Here is a 20,816-nt window from a genome sequence, read left to right on the forward strand (position 1 = left end):
TTTAAAGCAGGGGGACACACTGTTTCTTGACTCCAAAATGCAATTTATTGTGAGATAATCCCTCAATTTAAAAACAGCTTTGGGAGTTCCCGTCGTGGCGCAGTGGTTAATGAATCCGACTAGGAACCATGAGGTGGCGGGTTCGGTCCCTGCCCTTGCTCAGTGGGTTAAGGATCCGGCGTTGCTGTGAGCTGTGGTGTAGGTTGCAGACGCGGCTCGGATCCCGCGTTGCTGTGGCTCTGGCGTAGGCCGGTGGCTGCAGCTCTGATTCGACCCCTAGCCTGGGAACCTTCATATGTGGCGGGAGCCGCCCAAGAAATAGCTAAAAAAAAAAAAAAAAAAAAAAAAAAAAAAAAAAAAAAAGCAGCTTTGGGATTGAGAAAGGAATTATATTAAAGGGATAATTTGTCCTAATAAGAAGTATTAAAATATCAAAAATGTATTTAGAGTTGAGGAAGCACACACACCATTTACAGGATTAAAATCATACATTTTATTCACCAGCATTTGATTATAATCTTCGACTCCATGTCATTAAACTCTAAAAACAATTTCTAGTGACTCAGTCACACATTATGATTGATTTAATCATTATGTATTATCTAAAATTTTTAATTATTTTTAACAAATAAATAATTTCTTTATTATGAAAAAATATTTATATGTACTTCTGATTATTTCCTTATGGTATATTTCCAGAAGTGGAATTATTGAGTAAAAAGATGTTTTAAAGATTATTGCTACATTGGAGTTCCCGTCGTGGCGCAGTGGTTAACGAATCCAACTAGGAACCATGAGGTTGCGGGTTCGATCCCTGGCCTTGCTCAGTGGGTTAAGGATTTGGCATTGCCGTGAGGTGTGGTGTACGTTGCAGAAGCAGCTCGGACCCCACGTTGCTGTGGCTCTGGCTTAGGCCGGTGGCTACAGCTCCGATTTGACCCCTAGCCTGGGAACCTCCATATGCTGTGGGAGCGGCCCAAGAAAAGGCAAAAAGACCAAAAAAAAAAAGATTATTGATACATAGTACTGAACTTAAACTCAGAAAGTTTGCACCAATTTATATCACCACCACCAGTGGTTTGAGAAAAAAACCATTTTACTCTCATTCAAAATATTCCCCTTTCAAATTCTTTGTTGATTTGTTAGGCAAAAAGCAGCCAGTAAGCAAAAAAAATCTCAAATTTTCTTTTCATTTGGTTTGAATTTCATTGACTACAGTGACATTAAATATTTTTCCACATAAATATTACCATTTGTGTTTTTTTCTATGAATTGTTATTGTATATTATTCATTTTTCTAATGAAAATAAATTATTTTCCTTGACTATTATGTGTTCTTTATATATCAAAGGGAGCAACCATTTTCTGCTCTATTTATTGTAATGTTTTATGTTTTTGTTTTAAACATTTGTGCTATTTTGTTTTAAATCCACCTATTCTTTTCTTTGTCTTTTTTGAAACCCCTTCCTATCTTTTTCAAAGCTTATCCTAAAGAATGTATGCTTTTTCATTGGAAAGTTTACAAAATTTACTTCAATTATTGTATCTGATATTTGACCTTAGTTTTAGTATTTTGTTTATTCCTTTTGTTGTAGGGTAATGTTTTGCTGTTTATTTTGTGTGTGCCTGTGTTTTACTCTCTGATTGGTGTTTTGATTCCTTTTATCTTCCATAGAAATTTGGAACATAGACAGTCTATGTTTTTTTCGTCTTACTTGTGATTGCTGCTAAGTTTTTCAAAGCATATGTAAACTTATATTTCACAAAAATATCAAAGTCATGAATGTAACAAAACCTATGATTTTCATTAAGTGATATCAGGAGTTTGGTATGTGTTTACTCCCTCTCTCCTTTCCCCTGTACACTTCTGGCCTTTATTGATACAATCAGGGATTTATATGTAGATCATTACACTAAATTATTACCTTCTCATTTTATAATTTTAAAAATAATTTTTAATATTTTATTTCAAAAGAATTATTTTTGCATTCAATTTTGTATGAGTATGAAGTAGTTACTTTTATTTAAGTTTATTTGGTTCCACTGCTCTCCCTCATCAGCTGTTATTTTGTATTAGAACTTTCATATTTCTGGGTCCTTGATATGTCATGTGATTTTCAGACAACTAGATTTTGAAAGGCCAGAACAATAGATGGGGCAGATGAAACATCATAATAAAGATAGAAGAGTAAGGGTGGAATACTCAGTTTGGTTCTGAGCCATCTTAACATTGAAAATCTAGGGAGCATCCAGAAAGGCAACTAAGAGAGGGAAGTCTGAAAAATCATGTCACATAAAGATTAACTGAGGGAACTGGGATTTAAACCAGAAAAAATGAGATTTAGGAGCTATATTGTATTCATGTATTTCTACTATGGATAATAAAGACTCATTCTTCCTGGAGGCAGATGTAGGTGAACAAGTGAAGATTCTGAAGAGAAGATGTTGCCACAATAGAAGAAATTCCTACAAGTTAGAGCTGTACAAAATTGGCATGTGCGACGTTAGACATTACCACATTTCCCATCCTCTTAGAGTAGATGGTGCATCTGTTGAAGATAGTGTGTGATCTATATGATGTTGGCAAAGAAATGGTTAATTAGAAATATACTTGGGATGACTATATTACTTTGTGATTTCCCAGCTTTCTCCTCCTTGCTACACAACCCACCCCTCCCCCACTCCCAATACCTGGGCTAAGGAGAACTTTGCTTTCACCTGCTCATTCTCTCTCCTCTGTCATCTTGAAGGAGAGTTCTGCTTTGGTGTGGCAAGTCCCTGGGTTTGTATAGAGATATATAAGGTATGGAAAAGAGGAAGGAAAGTGGAAATACTCTTGCTTTTCTGGTTCAGTCTCTAGAATCATTTGGATTTTGAGAATATAAGAAAAGTGTGATTAATATCTTCCAAAGGGTTGCTTGATACTCTAGAAAACTAGAGTGATGAAATGCTGTGGGAGAAGAAATAGAAAAGCCAAGATTTCTCTCTGAATATTTGCAGGGTTTGGAATATGAGAGGCTCTGAATATCTGCATATTATGCAGGATCAGGAGAGAAGAGAAAAAAGGGCATACGAGTAAGTTCAGAAATTGACCCAGGCTACTGTCCTGAAATAAAGACATCTGTTCTCTAGCTTGGGTCAAGAGTCTGGTAGAACAAACAAAAGATGATGAAAATCTAGAAGAGTTTCTAGATGCCATTTACATGGAGAAAAAGTCACAAGACTTTCAGTGATGAGGAACCAGAATGTTAAACCAGATCTCTTCTCCCACTTTAAAACTCCTGCAAATGGTTATATATACTGGTGATAGATTTATTCATATGGTAAAATGTGTAGGGTTGTCATTCCACAGTGCAGATCCATTCGTTCTCTGTTAATCTTTATTTTAATTAAGTCTAAGTATGAACCCCTTGTGTGTATGTGTATATATGCGTGTGTATTACCTCCCTATTACAAGCAAGATTTTGTTGCTCAAAGAGAGTAAAAAGGGGAAAGCAACACTCCTTTCAATGCCATTGTTGGGTGTTGTGATGGTTACTTTTATATGTCAATTGGGCTGGGACACGGCGCCCTGATATACAGTTAAACATTATCCTGAATGTTTTTGTGAGGGTGTTTTTTTGATGGGATAAATTGTAAATTAGTGGACTTTGCCTTCCTTAATGTGGGTGGGCGTCATCCAATCAATTGAAGGCCTGAATGGAACAACAGACTAACCTTTCCCTAACAGGTGGCAATTCTGTCAGTTGACAGCCGTAAGACTTGAACTGTAACATCAGCTCTTCCCTGGTCTCCAGCCTGCTGGCCCACCCTGCCAGTTTTGGATTCGCCAGCCTCCATAATAACATGAACCAATTCTTTAAAGTAAATCTCTTTATAGACATATACATCCTATTGGTTCTGTTACTCTGGAGGACCTTGACCAATACAGGTGTGCTACACATCGTGAATATAAAAAGATAACTCTGAATCTGAAAGGAGATGAGACTACATGAACCCAAGACTCTGATCCCATTCTAAGATTTTACATGAGTCTACCAGGCTTTAGATTCCATATAGAAGTATACTGTATTGTTCAATATACACAGTGTTTGATCAGGGTTGTAATTAACCACAGCATTCAAAATGTTATAATCTATTTACAAATTTCACAATTAGGCAAAAATATGCATAATGGGTGCTACTTAATTGATTAATGATAATCAGAACATATGTGTATTAGGCATAAAATATGAATAAATTTTTCCGTAAAAGAAAAAAAAAACCTGGTGCATATAATAGATTTCTCATAGTCCTGCGCAGATCTTTCACTAAGAGAATGCTCACCTAAAATGGATTAGTCATCATCAAATGCTACATTGAGGATTCTTCTATAGGAAGCATTTTGTAGGTTCTTTCCAGAACATAGAGAAGATAATCTATCTTCCAAGAATTCATTTTCAAGACATTATTCAATGAGTGGCATCATTTGGGTACCCCTTCTGCAGTTGCAAAGAGGGGACACATTTTTTCAAAGACCAAAGTTCCTTTCATCTCTCCTCCCACTGTACACCACCACTTAGGTTTAAAGTTTTGCATCCAAAACTGTTTTTAGTTTTTTAAGATTGAGATCTCATTTATCATAATCTTTTCCACAAAGAAGCATCTTTCAGTTTCTTCCAAGTTAAAACAGCAATAGACTACCATCCATGAAAAGCACAACATCATACAATTGGGAATAATATATTAGAATTCGTTATTTGGATGATGTTGGCAAAATAAAGAGCAGAGAAAAACAAATGATCATGACAAGCCATGATACACCACAAATGGGCTTTGGCTTACTACTTGCAAGACAGTCAATAAACATTAGAATCTTTTCTGGCTACTCAAATATTCAAATTTCCAAGTAAATCCAATTGCAAGTCCAGTGTATCCTTCAGAGGTATATGAAAATTTAATTTTTTTGCAGCTTTAATGGGCTTCTTTTTATTTTTTTTAATATATTTTTTTATTTTCCCACTGTACAGCAAGGGGGTCAGGTTATCCTTACATGTATACATTACAATTACAGTTTTTCCACCACCCTTTCTTCTGTTGCAACATGAGTATCTAGACAAAGTTCTCAATGCTATTCAGCAGGATTTCCTTGTAAATCTATTCTAAGTTGTGTCTGATAAGCCCAAGCTCCCGATCCCTCCCACTCCCTCCCCCTCCCATCAGGCAACCACAAGTCTCTTCTCCAAGTCCATGATTTTCTTTTCTGAGGAGATGTTCATTTGTGCTGGATATTAGATTCCAGTTATAAGTGATATCATATGGTATTTGTCTTTCTCTTTCTGGCTCATTTCACTCAGTATGAGATTCTCTAGTTCCATCCATGTTGTTGCAAATGGCATTATGTCATTCTTTTTTATGGCTGAGTAGTATTCCATTGTGTATATACCACATCTTCTGAATCATCTGTCGATGGACATTTGTGTTGTTTCCATGTCCTGGCTATTGTGAATAGGGCTGCAATGAACATGCGGGTGCATGTGTCTCTTTTAAGTAGAGTTTTGTCCAGATAGATGCCCAAGAGTGGGATTGCGGGGTCATATGGAAGTTCTATGTATAGATTTCTAAGGTATCTCCAGACTGTTCTCCATAGTGGCTGTACCAGTTTACATTCCCACCAACAGTACAGGAGGGTTCCCTTTTCTCCACAGCCCCTCCAGCACTTGTTATTTGTGGACTTATTAATGATGGCCATTCTGACTGGTGTGAGGTGGTATCTCATCGTAGTTTTGATTTGCATTTCTCTTATAACCAGCAATGTTGAGCACTTTTTCATGTGTTTGTTGGCCATCTGTATATCTTCTTTGGAGAAATGTATATTCAGGTCTTTTGCCCATTTTTCCATTGATTGATTGGTTTTTTTGCTGTTGAGTTGTATAAGTTGCTTATATATTCTAGAGATTAAGCCCTTGTCGGTTGCATCATTTGAAACTATTTTCTCCCATTCTGTAAGTTGTCTTTTTGTTTTCTTTTTGGTTTCCTTTGCTGTGCAAAAGCTAGTCAGTTTGATTAGGTCCCATGGGTTTATTTTTGCTCTAATTTCTATTGCTTTGGGAGACTGACCTGAGAAAATATTCATGATGTTGATGTCAGAGAATGTTTTGCCTATGTTCTCTTCTAGGAGTTTGATGGCGTCCTGTTGTATATGTAAGTCTTTCAGCCATTTGGAGTTTATTTTTGTGCATGGTGTGAGGGTGTGTTCTAGTTTCATTGCTTTGTATGCAGCTGTCCAGGTTTCCCAGCAATGCTTGCTGAATAGACTTTCTTTTTCCCATTTTATGTTCTTGCCTCCCTTGTCAAAGATTAATTGACCATAGGTGTCAGGGTTTATTTCCGGATTCTCTATTCTGTTCCATTGGTCTGTCTGTAATGGGCTTCTTTTTAATACTGCCAGTGATAACCTCAGCTGATGAAGACTTCCATATAACTGGGAAGGTGGTTAATCACCTGAGAAGTCCTGGCCAAGTCTGATACTCTTGAGCTTTCTTCTAGGAATCTGTGATTGGCTGGTGGAAGGATGGAGCAACCCATTCACATTCTTGACAGTATTTCTTTTTGATCCAAAATGTATTTTTGCATTCACAGACATATACAATAAATACCTGGCAGAGGCACTAAGACCTTTAATTCCCTGTGGAAGTCATAATCCTCCAACTTTGGTCCTGGAACTTATACTGTCTACAACAGTTTGCTCAGCGATATGTGACAGCCAACAAAGTCATGATGTTTGAAAAGCAGGACTGAGAACTGTTCAGTTTGTGCAAATGATGATCTGTTATCTGTTCTCTCTTGTTGGTGCCTAGAGGGCAAGATCTCTGGCCACTTTAATTGATAGTTCAATCCACAACATAGAGCTAGTGGCCCATGGGTGCTTAATAAACCCTATCAGGTAATTAGAGTGGTGATGGGTAACTGTCTCTGATTTTGTTACCACTTGCCAAAGAATTAAACCATATTTATACTTTCAGTAATTATCTCCCATGACAAATTGTTCCCACAGGGACCCAAGCATTGTAATTTTAAGATGGATTCACATGATAGTAGTGATGACTCAATTATTCTTCTGTGAGCAGAGCCTGGTTCTCAAAAGAAACAATTTTCATAACTCATTAGACAAACCTTGGTCTGCTATAGGTATTCTTACTCAATACTTGAAGATGTAGGTGGGAGTAGGATGCAGGGATTTCTTTTCTGAAGACAAACAGTGGCACTATAACTATCTCCACTTCCCAGTGTTATGGCACTTAAAGTTGCACATCTTTTTAATAGAGCAGTTATGTCACTAACTCACCTTAAGTATGTAACCTCAAATACGGTATATACACATGCATTTTCATCAACAGCATTTTTGAATGAACTCTGTACAACTTTAGAGAAAGTATCTGAAAATACAGATTGAGATACAGCATAGACTGCTACCAACTACATATGCTCAGCAGACCACAGCCCTACTTGCCTCTCTTAAGTTAATAACAGCAATTTCCAAATCCTCTGGATCAACTACCCATAATGTCAAATAGGAATATTTCTATTGAGTCTCAGATTTGGTGTCAATTTAGTTGGCAAGGTTGGGGGGCAGCGTTGGAGGGAAGGCAGTTTTTATATATGTTATGGTATAAGTTGCTTAAAATCTTTAAGAAAAATTTCACTTTTAAGCATGAGGGTAAACACAGTTTGTTTGTTTTTTTTCCTGAAAAAGTATTAGTTCAGTAAGGAATGACTTTTGAGAAAATGTATATACTTTCCCAAGTGTGGTGAGAAGATAGTCGGCATACCTAGGAATAGATTTAAACTGTAAATGACAGTTATACTTAAGCTTCTTCACAAACAGACAAAGGTTTCTGTGGTTTCCTTTTTTTCCATTGAGTCTGTAATCTTTCATAATGATCATTTCATTAAAATGTACCGCATGCTGATTTGTTTTCCTCTGTGGAGTTGGTGCTTCCTTTATACTGATGTTACTTTGCCTTTCTCTGGACTGATCTTGATTTGATTGAAATAATGTGGAGTCAAAATGGTAGTCTAAAAATGTTAAACCGTTTATTCTAGAATATGATGTAACTAGCTCCAATAATCTCTGATGGCAACACTAACACAAGGAGAAGCGCCAATCTAGAGGCTGGTAAGCATAGGAAATATTCAGTCCACACTGACCACAATTTTTGTGCGTTTGGCAAGAATATGACTCAGGTGGCAGAATTTTGGAGATAAAGTCTCAAAGAGAATGCAAATGCCTTTACCCAGATACTGTACTCCCTCAAGAACCATAAAGAATCCCCCCCATCTTCCACCACATGTACACACATCATCATCTTTTTATCTTTAATTCAGATAGAGGTATTCTATTCATTCTACTTTCATACATTTAACTGCATGGGTTTTTCTGAGGCAGAAGTCTCCCAGAATTTTTGGGTAACTCCATTCTTCCTGTATGGCTGATCAGGGTTAGTTAGTTAGAGGCTTGCCCTAACTGCAAAGTGCTAGTGCATACATATATAAGGGGAAAAATTAAAGCAAATCTCTAAGTAATCCAGACAAGTTGCAATCAATTCACATAATTCATTTAAGTGTTTTTAAAATACTGTCTCTAGGAGTTCCCGTCGTGGCGCAGTGGTTAACGAATCCGACTAGGAACCATGAGGTTGCGGGTTCGATCCCTGCCCTTGCTCAGTGGGTTAACGATCCGGCGTTGCCGTGAGCTGTGGTGTAGGTTGCAGACGCGGCTCGGATCCCGCGTTGCTGTGGCTCTGGCGTAGGCCGGTGGCTACAGCTCCGATTCAACCCCTAGCCTGGGAACCTCCATATGCCGTGGGAGCGGCCCAAGAAATAGCAACAATAACAACAACAACAACAACAAAGACAAAAAAAAATAATAATAAAATAAAATACTGTCTCTAGGAGTTCCCGTCGTCGTGGCACAGTGGAAACGAATCCAACCTGGAACCATGAGGTTGAGGGTTCGATCTCTGGCCTTGCTCAGTGGGTTAAGGATCGGGCATTGCCATGACCTGTGGTGTAGGTCGCAGACGTGGCTTGGATCTGGCATTGCTGTGGCTCTGGCATAGGCCCGCAGGCAACAGCTCTGATTAGACCCCTAGCCTGGGAACCTCCATGTGATGCGGGTGCATCCCTAAAAAGACAAAAGACAAAAACAAATAAATTAAAAAAATTAAAGTACTGTTTCTAATCCAATGTTGCAGAAATACAGAATCCAATTTCTGCACCCAAGAACTTTTGATGAACTGGGTATAGAATACAACCTCACCAACACAAAACAAATTATTTTATTTTATTTTTATCATTTATTTATTTTTTTGTCTTTTTGTCTTTTAGGGCCACATTGGCAGTGGCATATGTTGGTTCCCAGGCTAGGGGCCAAATCGTAGCTGCAGCTGCTGGCCTATGCCAGATCTGAGCCGCGTCTGCAACCTACACCACAGCTCCCAGCAACGCAGGATCCTTAACCCACTGAGCAAGGCCAGGGATCAAACCCGTGTCCCAATGGATGCCAATCGGGCTCGTTAACCACTGAGCTACTATGGGAATTCCAAAACAACTTATTTTAAAATACAGTGGAGTGGAAGTTCAGAGTACACTATGTATACAAGTAAGTAAATCTATCAAGTGAATGATCAAACCAGTCAAAGCAATCACAGGCTCTCTTTGACCTGACATGTTCATGGAAAACTCTAGGCTCCTACTTAACTTTTTATATGAGAGACATATGACTGAAGTCTTAGTTTTGGAGCATGAATAGTCATGGAACATAAATTCTACATTTTACTTAGTGGAGCACTGGGCAAGTTTCAGTTAATCACTGAAGTCTAGTATGGGGTGTGCCAGAAGTGCTGGGAAGATATCCCAGACTTACTGCAGATCCCAGAAGAAAGCTGGTGGACTATCTCTACTGTTCATCATCCGTGTGAACAGAGATATGATCATGGTGGTAAAAACCAATTGCTTTTCTTAAACGAAACCTCTGGTAGTCAAATCTATTTTTCTTTGTCATGTGCTATGAATAAAATGATACTCATACCACTGCACAGTTTAAATTATTTCCTAGAGTGCAGTGGGCTTTGGAACTCAGTGATCTCAATTTTAAACTAACTCTTGGGGGAAGCAAAAGGAGTTGGCACCACACAGTGAAGTATTTCATCACCTACTCTCCCTTACCCCCCAAAACCCTGTATATCTTAGGTACAAAAATTCCATTACTTTGGCCTGAGATCAAGTTTCTTCATGTTGTAGTTTCAGTTAACACACTCCAAATGAAAGAATCCAAACAGACACTTGATAAGCTATCTACCATGTATCAAGTTCATATCAGTTGATCAGAAGACTATATTCTGAAATGACTGACAGTTCTTTGACAATACCAATGTATTACCTGTCAAGCTGCAAAATATGCTTTTGATATACGGAAGTGAAATAATATTGAAATAAAGCTAACTCTAAGTTAAAACAGCAGTTATGCTATTCCAAATGGATCCCAGATGACTGTGAAAGGCATATTTGTCTGCATAATAACAATTATATAAGTGATACGTGGTTATTACATTGATGAAAAACCTCAGTGCATATACTATGTAGGTACTCCTACCGTATTAAAATAAAAAACAATACTGAACTCAGTAACTTGAGTGGAACAGAAATTTGGAATTAGAAATTTAGAGAATAAAATATGGCAAAAGTTTGGTCATTGGTATTAAGGATGCAACTTATTTCCTCTAAGCTTACCTCTGAGATTCCCTTATTAGAGGAAATGTGTGATAATTGGTTCACTTTGGGTTAAATGATTGATATTTTTAACATATGAAACCGGTTATTTTGTAGCTAAAGTTTACCCTGCTTTCCTATAGCTTCACAAACTTTCCATTTTAAATTACAGAACTTCCATGCTAATTATAAACTTTTATCTTTAAAAGTGGTGCTGCCTTTTAATCATTTGCTGTAGTTGATTTTTTTCTTTCCTAGAAGCTTATAGAAGATGGCACTGTTCTTAATTTTGACCAATGAAAATTTTGCTTGTCTAGCAGAAGCTCAAGGTTTTATTAATACTCTAGGAAGTCTTGGTCAAAGCCAGAATTTAATGCAAAGCAAAATGTTAAACACAAGAATTTATACTTACAACATATGAATGCTTATCTGTGTTAGCAAAGGAAATAAAAACTTCTTTTTTCCTCACCTGGGCAATATACTGAGAGCTATTTCACCTTTTTCAAAATTAGCCAGAGCCAGATTGGTTCAGGTGGTAAAGCTGGAGTCAGTTCATGGGCTGGTGAGCTGGTTTGCTTGATTCTCTTCTCTGTCATCACTGTCTGTGCTGTGAGTTTGCAGCTCTGTGCCCTGGAAATGGCAGGTGGAGCAATAAGTGCAAATCCATCTCTAGAGGTCCCTAAACTGCTAAATATATGTGATCCAGGGATAGTTGTTCAGTAGCCTTAATCTTGAGTGATAAACATGGGAATGGGAGGGTCCATGGGAGATGCATTAACTCCGGTCAAAAAGTACCAGTAAGTGTAAATAATAATAACAATGCAGAGTGCCTGTCATGGCTCAGAAGAAATGAATCTGACTAGCATTCATGAGGATGCAGGTTTGATCCCTGGCTTCAGTGTGTTAAGGATCCAGCATTGCTGTGGCTGTGGCATAGGCCAGTGGCTACAGCTCTGATTTGACCCCTAGCCTGGGAATCTCCATATGTAGCAGGTATGCCCCTAAAAAAAACAAAAACAAAAACAAAATGACAATGATAACTACGATTTATTTAGTGTTCCTTGGGACCAGGCATGGTGCTATGTACTTCTTCCCTCCGCATGATGTGGTTTTGTCTACATTTTACAGAGGCTCAAAGAGTTGTATAACTTACGAAGTTCATAGTGATGGAGCCGTGATTTGAAACAGGCATGTCTCATCCCAAAGGCCATGCTTATAATCCAGAGGCTTTCCAATCTGGATCTGTAGAACATGAGAGTCACCTGAGAGATTTCTAAAGGATGTGTTTCCCACTGGAGAGAGTAGGGAGAAAGGGGAACCCTTCTACACTGTTGGTGGGACTTATATGCTGAGAACTATAAAACATTAATCAAGGAAATTAAAGAAGATGTAAAGAAATGGAAAGATATTCTATGATCCTGGGTTGGAAAAATTAATATTATAAAAATGGCTATAGTACCCAAAGCAATCTATAGATTCAATGCAACCCCTATCAAATTACCCACAACATTTTTCACAGAACTAGAAGAAACAATCCAAAAATTTATAAGGAACCACAAAAGACCCAGAATTGCCAAAGCAATTCTGAAGAACAAAAACCAAGCAGGAGGCATAACTCTCCCAAACTGCAGGCAATATTACAAAGCCACAGTCATCAAGATAGTGTTGTGCTGGTACTGAAACAGATATAGAGACCAATGGGACAGAATAGACCCAGAAATAAACCCAGACACTTATGGTCAATTAATCTTTGACAAAGGAGGCGAGAACATATAATGGGAAAAGACAGTCTTTTCAGCAAATATTGCTGCGAAACCTGGACAGCTACATGCAAAGCAATGAAACTAGAACACACCCTCACACCATGCAAAAAAATAAACTCAAAATGGCTGAAAGGCTTAAATATAAGACAAGACACCATCAAACTCCTGGAAGAGAACATAGGCAAAACATTCTCTGACATCAACCTTACAAATGTTTTTTCAGGACAGTCTCCCAAAGCAACAGAAATAAAAGCAAAAATAAACCAATGGGACCTAATCAAACTGACTAGCTTTTGCACAGCAAAGGAAACCAAAAAGAAAACAAAAAGACAACTTACAGAATGGAAGAAAAGAGTTTCAAATGATGCAACTGACAAGGGCTTAATCTCTAAAATATACAAAATACACCTCAACAGCAAAAAAGCCAACAATCCAATTGAAAAATGGGCAAAAGATCTGAATAGACATTTCTTCAAGGAAGACATACAGATGGCAAACAAGCACATGAAAAAATGCTCAACATCCCTGATTATTAGAGAAATGCAAATCAAAACTACCATGAGATACCACCTCACATCAGTCAGAATGGCCATCAACAATAAATCCACAAATAACAAATGCTGGAGGGTGTATGGAGAAAAGGGAACCCTCCTGCACTGTTGGTGGGAATGTAAGTTGGTACAACCACTATGGAGAACAGTATGAAGGTACTTTAGAAAACTATATATAGAAGTACCATATGACCCAGCAATCCCACTCTTGGACATATACCTGGACGAAACTTTCCTTGAAAAAGACACATGCACCCGCATGTTCATTGCAGCTCTATTTGCAATAGCCAAGACACGGAAACAACCCAAATGTCCATCGACAGATGATTGGATTAGGAAGAAGTGGTATATATACACAATGGAATACTACTCAGCCATAAAAAATAACAAAATAATGCCATTTGCGGCAACATGGATGGAACTAGAGACTCATACTGAGTGAAGTAAGTCAGAAAGAGAAAGACAAATACCAAATGATATCACTTATATCTGGAAACTAATATATGGCACAAATGAACCTTTCCACAGAAAAGAAAATCATGGACTTGGAGAACAGACTTGTGGTTGCTGGAGGGAAGAGGGGAGGAGTGGGATGGATTGGGAGCTTGGGGTTAATAGATGTAGACTATTGCCTTTGGAATGGATTAGCAATGAGATCGGGCTATGTAGCGCTGGGAACTATGTCTGGTCACTTGTGATGGAGTATGATAATGTGAGAAAAAAGAATGTATACATGTATGTGTAACTGGGTCACCATGCCGTACAGTGGAAAATTGACAGAACACTGTAAACCAGCTATAGTGGAAAAAAATAAAAATAATTATAAAAATCAAAAAAGGAAAAAGAAACATACTTTAATTAAAAAATAATGCTGGTGGAAAAATGGCACCAACAGACTTGCTTGATGCAGACTTGCTGCAAAACTTCAATTTGTAAAAAACAAAATCTGCAAAGTGCAATAAAAAATTAAAAAAATAAAAATAAATTAGTGCAGTCGCTATGGAAAACAATATGGTTCCTTAAAAAAACTAAAAATAGAAGTACCATATGATCTAACAATCCCACTCCTGGTCATGTATCCACAGAAAACTCTAGTTCAAATAGATACATGCACCCCAAAGTTCACAGCAGCACTATACACAACTGTCAAGACATAGAAGCAACCATCACCAGATGAATATATATATATATATATATATATATATATATACACACACACACACACACACATATATATGTGTGTGTGTGTGTGTGTGTGTGTATATGTATATATAGTGGAATATTACTCTGCCTTCAAAAAGAATGAAATAATGCCATTTGCAGCAACATGGATGTAGAAATGATTATACTGAGTAAAGTAAGTCATAGAGAGAAAGAGAAGTATCACATAATAATACGTGGAATCTAAAAAATGATACAAATGAACTTACTTATAAAACAGAAACAGACTCAGATATAGAAAGCAAAGTTTGTTTACCAAAGGGGAAGGAAGTGGAGGGATAAAGCAAGAGTTTGGGATTATCAGATATACACTGCCATATATAAAATAGAGAAACAACAAGGTCCTACTGTATAGTACATGAACTATATTCAATATCTTGTAATAAACTATAATGGAAAAGAATTTGAAAACATATATATCACAGATATGTGGAATTCCCATTGTGGCTCAGTGGAAATGAAATGGACTAGTATCCATAATGATGCCTGGTTGGATCCCTGGCCCTGTTCAGTGGGCTAATGATCCTGTATTGCCAGTATAGGTCGTAGACATAGCTCAGATCTGGCATTGCTGTGGCTGTGGTATAGGCCAGCAGCTGCAGCTCCAATTTGACCCCTAGCCTGGGAACCTCCGTATGCCACAGCTGTGGCCCTAAAAAAAAAAAAAAAAAAAAAGAAAAAGAAAAAAAAAACTTCCCATGTTATTACATATTTTTCCGATATAATTTTTCAATCTATGTGATATTACATCATACAAATACATCAATTTATTTGAACAAATACTTATTAAGTATTTAAATTGTTCCCAATTAGCAAACAACACTTCATAGGGGGAAAAAAAGAACTTATTTCCTGGTTCCAGGAGCCAAAGAATTTGATTCTGTGAACCTGGGGGGCAGCCTGAAATCTGGTCCCTTCTTTTTTTGTTTTTAACAGTTCTCCCAAGTGATTTTAACCCTGATCAAGATTTAAAGGAGTTCTCGTCATGGCTCAGTGGTTAACAAACCCAACTAGTACCCGTGAGGATGTGGGTACGATCCCTGGCTCAGTGGGTTAAGGATCTGGCATTGTTGTGAGCTGTGATGTAGGTGGGAGACTCGGCTCGGATCCCGAGTTGCTGTGGCTGTGGCGTGGGCCAGCAACTACAACTCCGACTGGACCCCTAGCTTGGAAACCTCAATGTGCTGCAGGTGCAGCCCTAAAAAAAAAAGCCAAAAAGAAAAAGATTTAGAAACCACTACTCTAACCAGTGCTTCCTAATCCTTCGTAATAACGATACTATCTGCATGGTTCACAGGGCAGCAGACAAAGCTGCTTCCAAACAGCTGTCTGGAGCCTCCAGCCAGCACTGGTCCTACCCAGGCCTAAGGAGTCAACATAATAGCACATAGGTAAGCCAGCCCCAGAACACTAGTAGAATTGGTAATGCCTCAGTTAAGACTCCCCAGTCTAAAATCCTAGAGCCGAACACTGATCAGTGTTTTGAAACTGTTATATAGAGGAAACACTTGTATGAGAAACTGAAAGGATGGAACTTCCGAAATGGCTTCATACAGTTTCTGAGTCCCCAAACTGCTCCCCAGCAAAGGCTCTTGTGCTGAGAGGTATCTTACTTATTGCTCCCAGGATTGGCTGAGAAGCAAATTACCTTTTGGGTAGAACACAAGGAGCTCAGGTTAGAAGTAGGAGGTTGGAGAGGAGAAGCCGGGGGAGAATTTTTCTTCATTTGGTCCATAAGGCGATTTTTCTCATCTTAATAACAAAGAATTAGCTCCCAAGATAGGAAATACTCAACAGAGGAATAGGTTTCTTTGTTGGGGGGAGGACAGAAGAAACAACATGTAACTATAGTGGGAAGAGGTGCATGCAAAACAGAGGTCTTTGAAGGCAGCTCAAAGACATGGTGATCACCTCAGAGGACCAGGCAACAGAGGCAGGGAAAGCTCCTCCTCTTCTGAAAACCTCTCTGAGATGAACTCTGAAGCGTCAGTTGGGGTTTGCCAGTCACAGAAAGGCAGAGGGGATCTCAGGGAGAGGGCTCCGGAGTTGTGCAAAGTAAAAACACTGTGAACTCTGCTAAAGCAGGTACCAGGTCTTGGTCTCTCCTGAATCATGCACTGAAGCAGGAACATTATAAAGATTCCTAAAATATGTGTTGGATTGAAACAAATGACAAAAATTGAAAGGAGGAATTTCAGCTTCTCATGAATTTTAGGTAGTTATGCTTCAAGCTCACAGCCTACTTTGTCTACTTTAATTTACTCCAGGTCCTAAACTTTCAGACCCAATGAAATTTGCATGTCCAAATTGCACAAGCTTAAGCACCTTTCAAAACAGCTAATTTCTGGGGTTCCCTGGTGGCCTAGCAGGTTAAGAATCCAGTGTTGTCACTACCGTGGCTTGGGTCACTGCTCTGGCTCAGGTTCAGTCCCTGGCCTGGAACATCCGCCTGCCATGAGCACAGCCAAAAATAAATAAATTAATAAGAAAGAAAGAAAGAAAGAAAGAAAGAAAGCTAATTTCCATCAGACAAGCTTTTTAAAATAGTAAAATGACACACATATACAGAGTTCTAAAGTCAAAAAATAAAAAATAAAGAATACAAACAAACAAACAAACAAAAAAAAAACTGGGGTTGCTCGTGTGGCTCAGCAGTAACGAACCTGGCTAGTATCCATGAGGATGCGGATTTGATCCCTGGCTTCACTCAGTGGGTTAAGGATCCAGTGTTGCTGTGAACTGAGGTATAGTTTGCAGATACAACTTAGGTCTGGCATTGCTGTGGCTGTGGCATAGGCCAGCAGCTGCAGCTCTAACTTGACCCCCAGACTAGGAACTTCCATATGCTGCAGGTGCAGACCTAAAAGGCCAAAAAAAAAAAAAAGCAAAAAAAAATTAAAAATTGAAAAAATAAGAGTTTCATAGCTCTTAGGTAAAATGGTTTTGAGGTTTATATAAAAGAAGAAACATGTAGTGTTTTTTATGGTGCATTGGTTTTTCTTAAATGTTTTGGTAAAAAACAAAGATGGCCAATCTTATCAACACTAAACAGTTCTAGTGGACATAACAGTTACATTTTTTTTTTTTTGACCTTGCCCACTGCATGCAGAAGTTCCTGGGCCAGAGATTGAACCCTCACCACAGCAGTTACCCAAGCCACAGCAGTGACAAGGACAGATCTTTAACCTGCTAGGCTACCCGGGAACTCCACAGCCATAATTTTTAGGATTATATTTTTCTATGTAAATACTTTCTTCCTAAATAAAAATTACTTTAGTCATGCCAATATTACAGATGGTAAAGTAAATCTAAGAATATCGTGAAACTGGAAATAAATTTTTTAGTTTGGTCCCTTTACCAGAATTTCTCAAATTTGGGATTGAAATATCATTTGCATACACAAAACTGTTTTATGCTGTTCTTTTGTCACATCGTCATAATATGGATGGCTCTGTTTTGAATGCAAATTATATTTAGGGTCACTCATTATCATTTTAACAAATATTATAGCTCTGTGTTCTCAAGTCTCTCTTCCTCTATATCACACTTGTACATAACTTTATGAAATTGGTATTTAATGGGCAATAATCTCCTAACCTTAACAAAGCAAATTATTAACCCATCAACAGTAGAGCAAGAGACGCAAAAGGTCTCGTTAATGACATGCTGAGCTGACTCAAAAATTTATTCACTCATACATCTGTATTCTTAAAACAGCTCCTATTAAAATATAACACTCATACAATATATTCTATGCTATCACTTTAAAACTGAGAGCAAACTAGTGAAGGTGGCATAAAAAAATATGTGAGACCAAGAATGGCAAAAGAGGACATTATCCAGTTTTTTTTTTGGTTTTTTTTTTTTTTTTTTGATGTAACATAGATCAGACTAGCTTCATTCTTCTAAGGCCTCAATGATACTCTACCAGGCATTAATTTGAAAGCCTCAAGCCACCTTGAGTCACTCAATAGAAACAAAAATCTAAGCAGGGGGCAGAGAAGACTAGTAATTTTTTAAAAAAGAAATGCAACTGGAGAAAATAAGATGTTTTGTTCCACTAGAAATATGACTCTTCACTTTCCCAATCTAACAGGGGCTTGTTCTTATACTATGAATAATATAGCTGTAACTCATCAGAATTGTCTACATTTTAATTTGAAAAATCGTTCCTATGTTAATCTTTAATAGCCTGTCTTCTGGACCAACAGAAAGAGTTACAAAAGAAGTCATTTACAGTGGCGTAATTAAGGCCTATGAGAAGCATATTCAGTAATGTGGTGCCGTGCCCCTTTTCATCCAATGGCCTTGCTGGTATATAGATCCACCATTTGATCAGTGCATCTGGCCCCAGGGGCTTCATGGTCTGCAAGCCACAACCTACTAATAAGCACCCTCCAGCTTGTTTGCTAAACAGATCAGTCCTGGCAGGCACCCAAAAACTCCAGGCCTTGAAACTTGGAGCTTTTTAACTTGCACGGCCTATTGTGTGGCAAGCAAGAGAATAAACTATGTACCTCATAAATGCAGAGCAATTATGGATCAGTTAGTAATACAGCTGTGGCTCAAAAGATTGCTTACCTAAACCAAATCGAGGCCTAATTTATTTTTGTATTGTCTTTGTTAAAAACCAAACAAACAGCTCTACAGAGCTTGTATACACAGTAAAGAAAATGGCTGCATTTTCCTTATAAACAAGATGGCAACTATTGGCTAAAAGATATCATCCTCAGTAGCTGTAGGTTGTCTTTTAGAACCAAGTCATTGCTCATCGTAGACTCCTGAGGTTGTTTATGGAAAAGTGGAAGGTAGAAGGCTTTCACTAACTGAATGTGTTAGGGGTCGGGGGCTACACAATGCTGTTTCTTGCTGTAGATAGATAAAATATCATCAACTTCAAGCATGAGGATGTAAAAATGAAGTAGTCTTTATTTACAAAGAAGTGGTAAAGTAGCTTGAGTTTGTGTGCAATAATGTGCCAATAATTACGATGTGTGCTGGTAGACCTCTTTGGAAAAGCTCTGTTTTAACCAAAGTAATACTTTCCAACTTATGAATCCACATGATACAAAAACAAAACTAACTAAAGCACATTAGGTTTGTAGAGGTATTAACTTTAACTTACCTGAAAACGGCTAGCAGAGCATCAGCATAGAATTTTTACTCCATAACTAATGTTTTTCTACTGTTTGAACATCTATACTATGATAACTGCATTAAGTAACAAACCTTAGAACCTTGGGAAAGTGTTGTGAGAACTCTTTGTGACCTTCATTTTAGGAAATGCGTAATTTTGAAAATGTCTCTACAGATAATAATAGATAATAAAGACATAGTAAGGCTGGTTTGAAGGAGATAGAATCTAGATCTGGTTTCATTATTTATTAACCATGTGACCTTAAGCAATCAACATTCCTAACTGAACTTCATTCCCCTCATCTGTAAATAGGAGTATGACTATCTTGGAGGGATGCTGAACAGGAACTTTGTTAATGGAGGTAAGTACTTAGTAATGTGCAAATATCTACAAGTGTAAACTCTTTTTGTTGCTAAATAGAAACAAACTTAGAGAACTGTCAGGTACATATCTGTGAATGACTGAATAGATATCTTTGGGACCAACTTACAATGATACTAATCAACTTGATTTAGGGATTAGAATATTAATTTAGGATTTATAGAGAATGGTGTATGATCTCATATTACCTTTTGATTTGCTAGCCATTTCTTAATCCTTAAATTTTGCTACAGTGTGGATATTTGAGATAAATTGATGACTAAATGCTCCAGTTATTAGCTCCAAATCTTAGGGTATCCAATCTGATTGCAATATGCATGAGTTGGCATTAAGCATATATTTTAGTACTTTTTCCTGACAGATAATCAGTGTCTGCCCTCTGCTCCTATTTTATGTAATGTTATTAGTCAGCTATTGCTTCAACAATGCTATGTAACAAACCACGCCCCAAAGCCCAATGGCTTAAAATGGTATGCACTTATCTCCCACTCACGAATCTGCAGGTTGACTGCAACTTATCAGGCTAGGGTGGACTTCAGGCTCTGGGATCTGGTCTTTGAATTCCAGGATCTAGGCTGAAGATTGGGTGTAAGTCTGTTCCACATGTCTTTTCTCTTCCTTGAATAAGTGACTATCCAGGAAATGTTCTTTTCATATCAAAGGGAAGAGGTTTAAAGCATTGGCCCTGAATGCACACGCTAACATTTCACCCAAATTCCATCAAGCCAAGTGATGAAGCCCAACTACAGTGGGACAGGGAAGTATATTTCATTTCAGTGGGAGGGACTTCAAAATTACAGGGCCAGGGCCCTTGGTGAGCAATTCAAACACAAGGAAAGCATGATGAATTGGAACAATGATCCAATCTAACATACATGTTTTTGTAAGTGAGCTTATATTTTAGTTTTCTACATCTTAAACATCATTAATAACTTTTGATTACATTCTTAAATCACCCATAACTTAAGTAACCCATGTGGCTATCAAACGCTTGGAATATGGCTAGCCCAA

At 37.9% G+C, this 20,816-nt stretch overlaps 1 protein-coding gene across 10 annotated transcripts in view; it reads right to left on the reverse strand.

The window, feature by feature from the left end:
- Positions 1–20,816, reverse strand: part of FTCDNL1 (formiminotransferase cyclodeaminase N-terminal like) — a 387,434-nt gene that overhangs the window by 196,103 nt on the left and 170,515 nt on the right. For 7 of the 10 annotated variants that reach the window (XR_014830075.1, XR_014830080.1, XR_014830076.1 and 4 more), the window contains one exon: positions 11,222–11,382. Coding sequence is in view for 3 of the 10 variants with exons in the window: in XM_085000316.1 (XP_084856442.1) it covers positions 11,348–11,382 (35 nt within the window). In the remaining 7 variants the exon portion in view is untranslated. Of the gene's footprint in view, positions 1–11,107; positions 11,383–20,816 lie in introns of those variants that run through there. The other 3 variants (XM_085000316.1, XM_085000317.1, XM_085000318.1) reach the window with 1 other exon arrangement.

The sequence above is a fragment of the Sus scrofa genome, chromosome 15, assembly GCF_054392235.1.
Source record: "Sus scrofa isolate SSC_HxYL_T2T_F1_AM1 chromosome 15, Sscrofa_HxYL_maternal_Yorkshire_Landrace_v2.0, whole genome shotgun sequence".
Lineage (NCBI taxonomy): Eukaryota > Metazoa > Chordata > Mammalia > Artiodactyla > Suidae > Sus > Sus scrofa.